This window comes from Linepithema humile, chromosome 1, assembly GCF_040581485.1.
Source record: "Linepithema humile isolate Giens D197 chromosome 1, Lhum_UNIL_v1.0, whole genome shotgun sequence".
In the NCBI taxonomy this organism is placed as follows: Eukaryota; Metazoa; Arthropoda; class Insecta; order Hymenoptera; family Formicidae; genus Linepithema; species Linepithema humile.
In genome coordinates, this window is record NC_090128.1 from 44,415,512 (window position 1) to 44,427,584 (window position 12,073).

Below are 12,073 nucleotides of genomic sequence, written 5' to 3' on the forward strand. Positions count from 1 at the left end.
TTTAGGGAAATTCGACGTTAACGACCTCTACCGTTGGCAATCTTGCAAACGACGGTGCTGTTTGAAAGAGACGTGCGTTGCGAACGAATTCGCGTGATGACCGCTGTGGTGTGTGGGAAAAATTGAGCAAACGAGAATAAGTAGTGATTAAAGAGTGTGACAGAAAGGAAGCCGGTCGGCATCCAGCCGACAACATGTTTCGCTCGAAGAAAGATGTCGATCGTCACGTGCAGAGTATCTTCAGCAAGCTGCGAAACGAGAACGAGGTGAGGTTACTTCGTCCGCGCGTGACAATTTTTTTTTTAACGTTTGCCCTCTCTCAGTCGCCGAACGAGCTTTCGGTTATGTTTTTACTCGCGGCGACAATGATACCGATGTTAAACGGCTGTGCTCGATATGTTCGACCGACACTGTTCGATAATCCGATGTACCGGAGACCTTGAATCGTCATGCTAGACAGAAGTACACGCGAGCGCACGTCGTAACGTTTCGATGATGGCGAGTTTTCGCGGGAAACCGTCCTCGCGACATCAGTACCGTTCGTAAAAGCAGTTGACTATTTTGCAGATTTACTCTTTGTTGCATTTTCAATCTGATATTTGTTTATATTTTGAATGACAGAAAGCTTGGCATCGTTAGACAAATTATTTTTATCTCGTGATAGAAATGACATAAGGGCGTATGTCTTGAGGGGAATAATTTGTTGATAACAAAATTTGAAACAAACTTGAAATCATAATTTTAAAGTCGTAAAATATTTTTTACTCTGCTACAGAGAATTATAAATAATTTTATTTGATTAGAAATCGTATTTTTTTATATTTTTTTAAATATATAAATTTTTTTAAAAGATAATAATTATTCAAATTATAATAAATGAAATTTGGATGAAATAAGGATATATTAAGTAAATTATTATAGTAATTTAATTAGTGTTTATAATATTTTGTGATAATGTGATAGTGTTATGTATCTGAAATATCTGTTTCTATCAATTGTAGAGTATATGATAGAGTTTACTATCATACATATGCAATATACAATGCAAATATGTAAATATTTAACATTGTTTTTAAGTTTTTATATAATTTCTCTTGTTTTATTGGACATTGCTTAATAATAATTTATTTTGCATTTGCAGTCAGATCTAACTTTTCTTGATATTTTAATTTTTTCTTATAGAAAAATCTTCGTTGTTACAATGTTGCCAAACTGTATTACCAAGTAGGTGATTATGAATCTACAAAAAGATACGTATGTAGTTACTTAGAAGTAAGAGATGGCTCGGCTAGTGCACATAAATTGCTGGGCCAGGCGTATGAGGCTCTTGGTCAAAAGGAAGCAGCTTTTAATGAATATAAAATTTCTCTTGAGATTGAAGGGAGACAAGATGATCTTGTCTTAAAAGGTAAGAAATCAGTAGCTATATTTGTCTCTTGAATATCTTTGCAACAATGTAATGTTTTCTTCTTTAATATTATAGTATGTGAATTATTGGCTAACAACGACATAGCAATGGATGTCAATAAAGTAAATTATCTGGTGGATAGAGCCGACAAACAATTTCCACACCATCCAGTAGTTTTTCAATTGAAAGAGAAGTTGACTAAAGAGAAACCAAACAGTAACAGTGAGGACCTCGAAAAACTCATCATATGTAAGCAATTGTTATCTAATTCTATGTTAGAATAGTTCAAGGTTGAGAACTATAATGTGAAATAATTTTCCAGCTGAATTGGATGCAAGACGAACAGATGTCCATCTCCATATAAAATTGTTAAATCATTACATGTCAGAACAAAAGTTGGATAAAGCTTATGAGCATGCTATTAGTGTGGAAGCCAAAGTTTGTTACAAAAACAGTATCGCGTGGTATCAGCTATTGTGCGAGTTACTAACAAAGTGTAAACAGACTAAATCATACGACTGGTCCTTCTGGTTTCTCTACATAACTACGCTGGACAGATATGCAAGACTGTGTCTCAAAGAGCAAGGCAGTCACATAAAGAAAAGCGTTACAGACGCAGCTCAAGCAGTATTTAAGTATGTAATCATATTGTAATCACGAAAACAAAATAATTATACCTTTTTTTTTTACGGTGTATGTTTTTATATTTATGGTATTTTTACGAAACAAAATGTATTTCAGTTTTGACCAAAGTCTGAACGAGATGAAGTCAAAAAGCTTTTCTAAACAACACCCATTCACGAAGCACTTGTTCATGCACATGTGGGGTCAGTTACACTTCCATCTGGCATGCTTACTATTGCGTAAAACAAAACGTGAGCAAGGTAGTTGGAGCGAAGCGGGAAGACTGTGCGCACCTCTATTATTAACCGCATTGCACGTGGCTCCGCTAGAAAGCCGTACGTGTGTGCATCTAGAAAATGAGGGATTCAAAAATCAGTTCAAATTGTGGAACAAGGAGGCCGCATATCGATGTTGTCAAGCTGGTATGTGATTACGTTGTCCTGTAAAATTTGTGATGCACTGCTTACAATGTTCTTACCAATATTGTTTTGTTCTCAGGCCACATTCTTCAGGACTATGCCAAGAATGATACGAAGAAACTTATAGATAGAATTGATAAATTTTGCACAGGACATTGGAGAGAGCGTATTTATCAGGTATAATTTTTATTAACGTTACGCGTATTCTGATAATGAGATATAAATATAAATGTGTATTTAATGTCTGTCTTTTTCAGAGAATTTTTGTAACAAAGATGTACCTTGACCATATACGGAAGTCATTTTTCTGCGGTGATACAATTTGTGATCCACCTTTGCGTTTCTGTTCCGCAGGTCAACTAAAATCTTACAGTCAAAGTGCGTACAAAGATTCTTTTATTTTATAAAAAAAAAGAAACGTTAACAGTCTAGTATTTTGTGTATAAAATGATATATTGCGTTTGCTTCTAAGCTCATATTTACGATAATATGCAAACTTACCCAAAATTCTAAATTTGATATTTTACAATAACTTATAAATTAGTGATAAAAATTTATAACTAGCTTAAAAATGATTTTAAAATATAACGAACAAGTAATAAAATATAATGTTGCAATTTTTATTTTTAGTCGCGCAAGATATGTGGCCCGATTCACTGCATCATCAGATCTGGTTCGGATTAGAGAATCGATCGCAGCATAAAGACGCTCCATATCCAAATCAATATTCGCTTATCTTCCCGGATTTGCAATTTTCGGTGTTCAACACGAACCAGGCAGCACCCGACAGCCTGTGCCTGCTCGACATCGACGCATTTCTCAACGCGGCGACACTCTGTTCGTCCGCTGTTCTAGAAGAGCAACAACTTGGTAGCTTCATGAATCCCGAGAAACTACCGACACTACCGGTTGACCTGACTATGACATTGTCCACCAGCAATCAGGAAAAATGGTGGTCAGCTGCTTGCAAAATGTACTCTAAGCGCGAGAACGTAGATATTGGCGATATCGGCGAGCTGCGAAAAGAATTGCAGCAGGGTTTGGAAGTAATTCGCTGCATTGGCAATCATGGTATGCATCCCGTGCTGCTTGTGCACCTGGCGCGCATGTTTCACTATCGCGCAAAGCTGAAGAAGGAGAAGGACGAAGACAATAGTCACATCCCGAGGTGGGAGGCGCGTTCCGAGTTGTATTGGACCACTGTTATACCCTTGTTGGAGAGACTGCAGAACAATCAAACATTATGCATGTCTTCCTCAAAGCTGTTCAACTACCAAGGCAAGGAGATGAACAACTTTGAGCTGACAATCGCTCTTGAAGAAGGCAAGTTGCTGCTGGCGCAACGGCTCGTGCGCGAAAAGCAGTACGAGCAGGCGATCGATGCGCTTCTAGCGCTCAAGTGCCCGGAGGCGTCGTTTCAGCAAGCAAAGATCTACAAAATATTTGCGGACGAAATAGTGAATTCCACGCCCCGCGAGAGTCTCACGTCGGAGATGCGTTCGCAGCACATCATAATGCTGTCGAAGGCGAGGAACTGCTTCTATCTCACGCTCGATCGGCTCCGCAGCCCCGGCATGAATCCCAAGCATCCGCTGAACTCGGAGCTCGGCACTTACATCGCCGACATCGAGAACGAGATGAAGAGGATAGACCCGGAGGATCTGGGTAGAGGCGATTTGAGTAGGAATGACATCGACGACTTATCCGACGAGAGTTATTCGCCCACTCACAGCGCCGTAGACCAGGCAGTCCACATCAATTCGACGTTGCCGGTACTGACGACCGGCGGCTCGAATATGCTGAGCACTCCGCAGAGAAACGCGCACCGCACGCCGAAGCACGCCAGCACACCGTGCAAGACGCAGCATCAGGATTACCTGAATCTGTCGAAGAATCGCATCGAGGTGCGCCCGAGCCCGGAGCGTCTCGACGCGCAGATACGGCAGATCATGCAATCGCGAGACAACGAGATGCAAGAACTGACGGAGCAGATGAAGAACTTGATGGATCAAACGAAAAGCATGATGTCGCAGATGAAGACTCTCACCGACAAAGTGGACAATCTGACGAAGGAAGTGACGGAGTCGCGCAAGGAAAATCAGAAGCAGCAGCAGCAGCAGCAGCAGCAACAGCGCGTCCAGCAACAACAGAACGTCAATCCCCCCGTGGATCCTGACGATTTCTACGTCCTCGACGACGACGAGTACGCCGATCTGAGCTACCAGAATCAACCAACCGGCCCGGCGTCTTCGATCTCCGGCAATATCTTTGCGTCGCAGCACCGACATCCTTACTCGTCGCTGCTCTATCCCTCCGCGGCAACCGCGTTCCAGGGATATTACCAAGGCGGAATACCGTTCACCGATCCGAACGCCCAGGCGGCTTTGCCACCTCTCTATCCGCCTGTGTATCCGATGCCGGTGCTGTATCCGAACGCGAATCAGACGAAGGTGCCGGACAATCCGCTGCAGCAGGGTCTCTTCGCATCGACGCTACCATCGCAGCTGCCCGATCTCATGCCGGTGGCGGCCGCGGCGGCCGCGGCAGCGGCGAATCCGTCGTTGCAGATCCCACTGCAGCCGAAGGTCGAGACGCCGCGGGCGAAAGTCGAGACTGCTCCGACGACGACGCTTATCAAAGACGCGCCGGTGAACAAAACGCCGCCTGTGAACGTGGTCATCACCACATCCGACACGCTGCCGACCACGGTGCCGTCCACTCAACCGACCCTGAGCGTCACCATACCGCCGCAGTACCGACTGGCGGGCGGAACGGCTGTCACTTTTTCGTCAAGCACGCCGGGAACGGCGACGGCGCCGACTGTAGCCACAACAGCGATGATCACGAAAGCAGCCAATGCGCCGCACTGCTACCAGATCCCCATGCCCTCGCAAGCCACCATACCGACCACCGTCAATCTGCCGCCGACGACCATCTACGTGACACCACCCGTCATCAACATACCGCCGGTGTACGCCGGTAATCTGACGTTCAGCACGCTGTCCGCGATCACCACCACTCAATCGACCGCCGGCAGCAACGCTCCGCCGAGCGTGCAGACACCCGAGAAACCTATTTACGAACCGATTGAATCGCCGAATGCGTCCACGGAGATAGCGGGCGAGCAAGAGCACGACCCGATACCGGACTTCGTGCCCGTCATACCGCTGCCCGCGAAGGTGAAGGTTCTCACCGGCGAGGAGGACGAGGACTCCCTGTACTGCGGCCGGGCGAAGTTATTCCGCTTCGTCGATAAGGAATGGAAGGAGCGCGGCGTCGGTTACGTGAAGCTGTTGCGCAACGCGGAGGGTAAGGTGCGCCTGCTGATGCGCCGCGATCAGGTTCTGAAGATCTGCGCGAACCATTTGCTGAGGCACGACATGGAGTTGACACCCATGTCTAATAACAACAAGGCCTGGTGCTGGGTCGCTAACGACTTCGCCGACGAGGCGGTGAAGCTGGAGAAGCTTTGCATTAGATTCAAGACCGCGGAAGATGCGACGGCGTTCAAGCAAGCCTTCGACCAGGCCAAGCTCGGCCTGATCGCGTCTCCGGAGAAACCGTCCAAGACCAAGGACAAAGCGCCTTCCTCCGACAATAAGATCAAAGATCCGATCAAGGCTCAGAAGCCGCAACCGACGCAGCAAGCTAACATAAGCTCGACCACGGAGGTGGCTTCGTCGGACAAGTCGAAATCCGGCACGACAACGCTAGGGGGATTTTCATTCAGCTCGAAACCCATCATTCAGACAGTCAGCGAGACGAGTGATTCCAAAAAGTGCGAGGAGCCGCCGAAGGTCAGTCCGTTCAGCGGATTCTCGTTCACCAAATCGGCAGCGAATAACAAAAACGACGCGGCGGTTGTCAATAAACCCGCCGACTCCAGCAAACCGCCGCTGTCGCAGTTGTTCAAGACGCCGGCTGGTTCCTGGACTTGCGACGAATGCTACATCATCAACTCCGGTTCGAACATTTACTGCGTCGCCTGCGACAGCCCTAAGGATCCATCGCAACCGCCCAAGCCACAGCAGACCAGTATCTTCCAACTGAACGTGTCCGGCTCTTCTGCCGCGACGCCGATGACCACGTTCTCCTTCGGCATTCCTAAGGACACCGCGAAGGAGACGACCAGCACCGGCTTTACCTTCCGGATGCCAAAAGCAGACGACAAGAGCACGAGCGACAGTACCAAGACGACTTTATTGAAGACTGAGGAAACCACAGGCACTAACTTTGTGTTTGGTATGCCGATAAAAACATCACAGAAGTCGGGCGAATCACCGTTCACCTTCGGTTCGCCCACTAAATCATTCGGCTTCAACTTTACAGCCAAGTCGCCGGTTAAATCACCAGGTGGCAGCGGCGGCGGCGGCGGCGGCGGCGAGACCAGCGAAGACGAGGTGGTGGAGAGCGATGACATCCATTTCTCACCGATCGTGCCGCTGCCGGATAAAATCGAGGTGAAGACGGGCGAAGAAAACGAGGAGGTGATTTACAGTCACCGGGCGAAGCTGTTCAGATTTGACACTGAAGTGAAGGAGTGGAAGGAGCGCGGGCTGGGCGACATCAAGCTGTTACGTCACAAGGAAACCGGCAAGCTGCGGCTTATTATGCGGCGAGATCACGTGCTGAAGCTGTGCTTGAATCACATGTTGACCACCGATCTGGAATTCACGCCGAAGGACGAGAAAACGTGGCTGTGGACTACAGCGGACTACAGCGACGGCGAGATCGAGTACATGCAGTTCGCTTGCCGCTTCAAAACGGCCGAGATTGCGACGAATTTCAAGCAGACGATCGACGACGCCAGAAAGACTGTCAGACCAGCGATCGCCAGCGAGAAAGTGAACAAGGCGAAAACGCCGATGAAGACGACGAAAGAGATCGAGATCGTCTACGAAGCGAAGGTCACGCCGGAAGAGAAAGCGGCCGCCTTAAAATTGCAGCTCCCAGAGAACTTTTACGCGTATAAGCAAAAGGAAGACTGTCCCGGTTGCATAGGCTGCAGGAAACCGAGCTTAGTGTTGTATCCGGATGCCTCCTCGCAGGAAACAAAATGGAAACCTGTATTGGAAGAGAAAAAACCGAGCAGTGAATCCAGCCAGAGCGTAGCTCAATCTGTGAAGAATGGATTCTCGTTTGCAATGGCGCCCAGTGCAACGTTCAAGACGACGCCGGTCACCTCGAGCATCTTCGACGGCTCCACGATGAGCTTCGGTACCGGCGACCTGAAACTGTTTAATGACAAGAAGACGACGACCTTCTCGTTCGGCATGAATCCTCAATTCGGCGCCAACGAAGCAACGGAGAATACGACAGGCGCCTCGCTTGAAAATGTCAAGATCTGCAGTCCTTCGAACGCTCAAGTCACGCAGACGACTGCTTCCAACACGACCGACACCACCGGATCGATATTCAACCAAGCAACGGCGTCCGTCTTCAAAACATCTAACTTTACCTTCGACTCCAGCAAGAACATTTTCGGCGGCGCCTCAAAAGCCTCGGATTCGGCCTTACCGAAGACGTCCATCTTCGGCGAGAGCGGCGATGGCAATTCTCTATCATTCGGAAATTCGACCGCTTCGTTTAACACCACGAAGACGACCTCCGCCGCCGCCGTCACGCCAAATTCCGTTCCGAGGACGTCGCTGTTGACCATGAGTTCCACCTTGGGACCTGGTTCGTTCCAGTTCGGTATTGCGCCCACGCAGCGAACTTCGAAGGCCAACGATACTGCTGCAGCGTCGACCATCGCATTCGACGCGTCTAATCAGTCCAGCAACTCGGTGTTCGCCACTAGTTCCACGCCCTTCTCGAAGATGACATTCGGCAACACTACTTCGCCGTTCGGTGACTCCACGACAACGACGAATATCTTCGGGACAACAGCGACGACAAACATCTTCGCGAAACCATCGGACGAGCAGAAGAGCGAAGACAACACCAGTTTCTTGGTAGAGGATACTATATCGTTCGCGGCGATCGCTAAGATCGCTGCAGAAAAAGCGATAAAACCGTCGGAGGCCTTCAAAATCGGTACATTATGAAATCGTGCAATCTTAACTAGATTATAACTTTCTCAATTAAGTCAAATCAAGATTAAGATTGATGGATTTAAATTGTTTTCCCGTGATTTATATCGATTCTATCTTTTTTATTAAAATATTGAAGACACAATTTTAATAATATTTCTTATTTTGTTAAACTAATTTTTCAAATTAACTTCTTTCAGATCCCAACTTTAAATTCGCTGGTGCGGGATCGTCAGTTTTTGGCTCGAAACCTGTCTTGTCATCATCGTCGTTAAACAGCTCGGGAACAGTGCAGAACAGATCGCATAATGAGTCTGTGCAAAAGGAAGACAATGAAGAAGATGAGGGCGAAGTAGACAACGAGCAGGAACACGACCCTCATTTCGAGCCCATTATACCTTTACCAGATGCCATTGAAGTTCGAACTGGCGAAGAAGATGAAGAGAAAGGTAACCTCTAAATATATATTTTTCATATGTCATTCAAAATCCTTCAATTTTATTCAAAAATTTCAACAATTATATATTCTTCATTGTGACGAATAATTGTGTGCATATTAAATCATTTACTTTACTGTATATATTATTATCGATTCAAAATTAGGTTCTACATTATTTATTTTCTGCAAAAAACTAGTTTATTAAATAAATTACTTGTGTATTGTTTTAATCCTTAATCATTCATCTAAATTTATTTGGCTTTAGAATAATATAAAACTTGTAATAACGTCCAATTTCATGATTATTCAAACTCTGCCTTGTTTACAGTGTTTTACCACAGAGCCAAGTTGTACAGATACGACAACGCCACGAAGGAGTGGAAGGAGCGCGGCATCGGCGAGATGAAAATCCTGTACCACGCGGGTCACGGCAGTTACCGGCTTCTGCTGCGTCGGGAACAGGTTCACAAAGTCGTCTGCAACTTCCTGATCACCCACGACGTGGAATTCCATCCACTCTCCACGTCGGACCAGGCCTGGATGTGGGCCGGCGTGAACTACGCCGATCAGGAGCCGTGCGCCGAACAGTTAGCCGTTAAATTTAAATCGTCCGATCTGGCTCGGCAGTTTAAGGCACACATCGATGCGATTCAACAGGAATTGCGCGGAAAGAAAAGTGTTCAAGGTAGTAGTTAATCCATATGATTGGTGTTAGATACGTATTTGATTTTTGTCACATTTGGCTTAATTAGTTGCATTTTTATTTATATTGTTATTGTACTTTTATCTTTATATGTGTCGCTGTTATGCATTTTTTTTTTTTTTTTTTTTTTTTTACAATAAGCAAAATAAATAACGCGCTTGTTTGCATTTAATGTGTGAAACAAAGCGATGTAACTGCAGCGTATGCATACACGAAACTAAGTGATTTAACATTTTACGGATTTAGCATTAATCAACTTTGTATTGAAAAGTTCGACAATTTTTCCATGAAATTTGAACTACATCATTTATTTTATACGTTCTGTACACTGTATATTGCTGTACTTATAATAAAATGTTGTATATCTTACGCGCACCTTTATGTTTTATCTTTCAAGTTGTACTCGTGGTTATATATGTGCTGTCGTTTATACTTTGTAATATTTGTAAAGCTTGTTACGAGTGTTCGCATAAACACGATCACATGCTTTCTAAACGAATGTGTTTCTGTACGTGTGCGTTTTAATTAAACACGCCTTTACGTCTTAATCGAAATTAAAGATGGCTTTTGCAAACCAATCTGTTGTTAGATGAAAGATATATCAGCGAAGTGCACGAGAGCGAGGAACACGATCAAAGCAACGATGTGGACGAGGAGGAAGAGGATGAAGAGGAGGAGGACGACGAAGACGACCAAGAGATGCTTCCCATAATCGAAAAACCCGCCACTGTATTCGCGAGATTGCTACACGACGAGCCCAACAAGTGGCAAGCCGTAGGCTCAGGAAACCTGGCGATCTATTACGATTCCGAGATCTATGCGGAGAGAATCGTCCTGAAGCTCGACGATTCGGAGGAATACGCGAGCAACACTATCATCAGCATGGACACCTTGATGCAGGTAACAATCGTACTCGAGATTCAATTTATCGTGAACTTGCTGATTCTTCCCGCTAAATTGACAAAATTGTAGGTGGTGTCTGAAAAACAATTCCGAAGTTTTAGCAGTTTAAACTTTGGAGGTTTTTTTTCAGACATTCTGTACATTGTGATACATTTTTCATTTATTTATTGCTCGTACGTCGTTGCAGGTGGAAGGCAAAGAATGTATCTGGAGTGGAATCGATTACGCCTCGGAACCCCCAGTAAGAAGAGTTCTACGGGCAGTCTTCTCGTCGATAGAAGCAGCGCAAGAAATGCACACATTTTACGAAGATGTGAGTAAAGTTCGATTAAGAGATTTTCGTGTGTGTTATGCTACATGTATGTTAAAATCGAAAATATGAGTTTAATGCAAAATGATGCTTTTTCACAGGCATTGGACAGTGCGAAGCAAGCCGGAGTCGTCGAATATCAAGATGAATAAAGCTCCTAAGAGCTTTCTAATAGTAGCTGACAATTGGCTGTTGTTATATAATTCATTACCTTCCTATTTTAGATTAAGCGTAAATGGTTGTTTCTTACCGATCCCTTGAACATGTAAGAATTTGCAAGGGTGAACACCGTTAGATTTTTACATAGCCTTTTCTTTTTTAGAATTAAGACATGAGTTTGATAAGAAAAAATTATAACCATCATTTACATATGAATGATAAGTGCAAATTTCTTCTAATAATTCATGTGCTACGAAAAATATTTATAACAATTGCACAAAAAAATAGAAACTTAAATACCACGATTTCTTTATTCTTTATATTAATCTATACACGACTTCGCCTCTTCTTCTTTTTTTTTTTTTTTTTTAAATAAAATGTGATGTGCCAAAACTGAAAGGCTTTTTACTTTGCGATGCAAATATTATTTCATACTTGTATTTATAATTATTTTAAAACTGCAATAGAATAACTTTTAGTACTATATATTTTCAAATAAACATTTGTGTGTAGAAATTTTCAGTGATAAACAAGTTGATTGATAAGATAGCACAAGTATACAATGATAATTTTTACTAATCATAATAAATCGGAAAAACTTAATGATTATTTTGACTGGATTGTAAAGCCAGCATTAGAATTAGTGATTATTGTAAATATTGAGTAATTTTATCTTTATATCTAGGAATTAAATTTAACCCTTATTTAAAATCAAAATTGTCACGTGAAAAGTTTTATTACTACAATGTGTATCATGTTTATATAATAAAATACAAAATATTTAGTTAAATGTATTATTTCTGAAAACGATACTCAGGTAAGTGATATTTCATGTATTATTTTTACAATTAAACTTTAATTCAGATCAAGCATATGCATTTATTTTATGGAAGTCTAATTGAATAAATTCACATATCTATAAAAAAAGAAGTAGATATAAGATAATTTATTTTTATACAAAAATGCAAAATAAATTACTTTTATATAAAATAAATAATTTTTATTGATTGCATGATTTCTAAGAAGTGATTTTAGATATAAATTTCAGATATAAATATTTATGAATTTTTAATATA

The 12,073-nt window shown here is 43.4% G+C and overlaps 1 protein-coding gene across 1 annotated transcript; it reads left to right on the forward strand.

The window, feature by feature from the left end:
- The first annotated feature begins 52 nt into the window (after positions 1 to 52).
- On the forward strand, positions 53 to 11,781 carry LOC105669823 (E3 SUMO-protein ligase RanBP2). Its single transcript, XM_012362960.2, has 13 exons — positions 53 to 266; positions 1,183 to 1,408; positions 1,484 to 1,657; positions 1,731 to 2,043; positions 2,150 to 2,454; positions 2,531 to 2,628; positions 2,709 to 2,829; positions 3,082 to 8,487; positions 8,684 to 8,932; positions 9,251 to 9,607; positions 10,215 to 10,525; positions 10,716 to 10,841; positions 10,940 to 11,781. The coding sequence occupies exons 1-13, from the start codon at positions 195 to 197 to the stop codon at positions 10,988 to 10,990; spliced, it is 7,809 nt and encodes a 2,602-aa protein (XP_012218383.1). The 5' UTR covers positions 53 to 194; the 3' UTR covers positions 10,991 to 11,781.
- Positions 11,782 to 12,073: the final 292 nt, after the last annotated feature.

Bases quoted from the DNA above. Each gene is read 5' to 3' on its own strand.
- LOC105669823 (XM_012362960.2), top strand. From the start codon at position 195: ATGTTTCGCTCGAAGAAAGATGTCGATCGTCACGTGCAGAGTATCTTC. The intron at 267-1,182 runs GTGAGGTTACTT...TTTTTCTTATAG, and splicing joins AGCTGCGAAACGAGAACGAG to AAAAATCTTCGTTGTTACAA. The intron at 1,409-1,483 runs GTAAGAAATCAG...TTAATATTATAG, and splicing joins AGATGATCTTGTCTTAAAAG to TATGTGAATTATTGGCTAAC.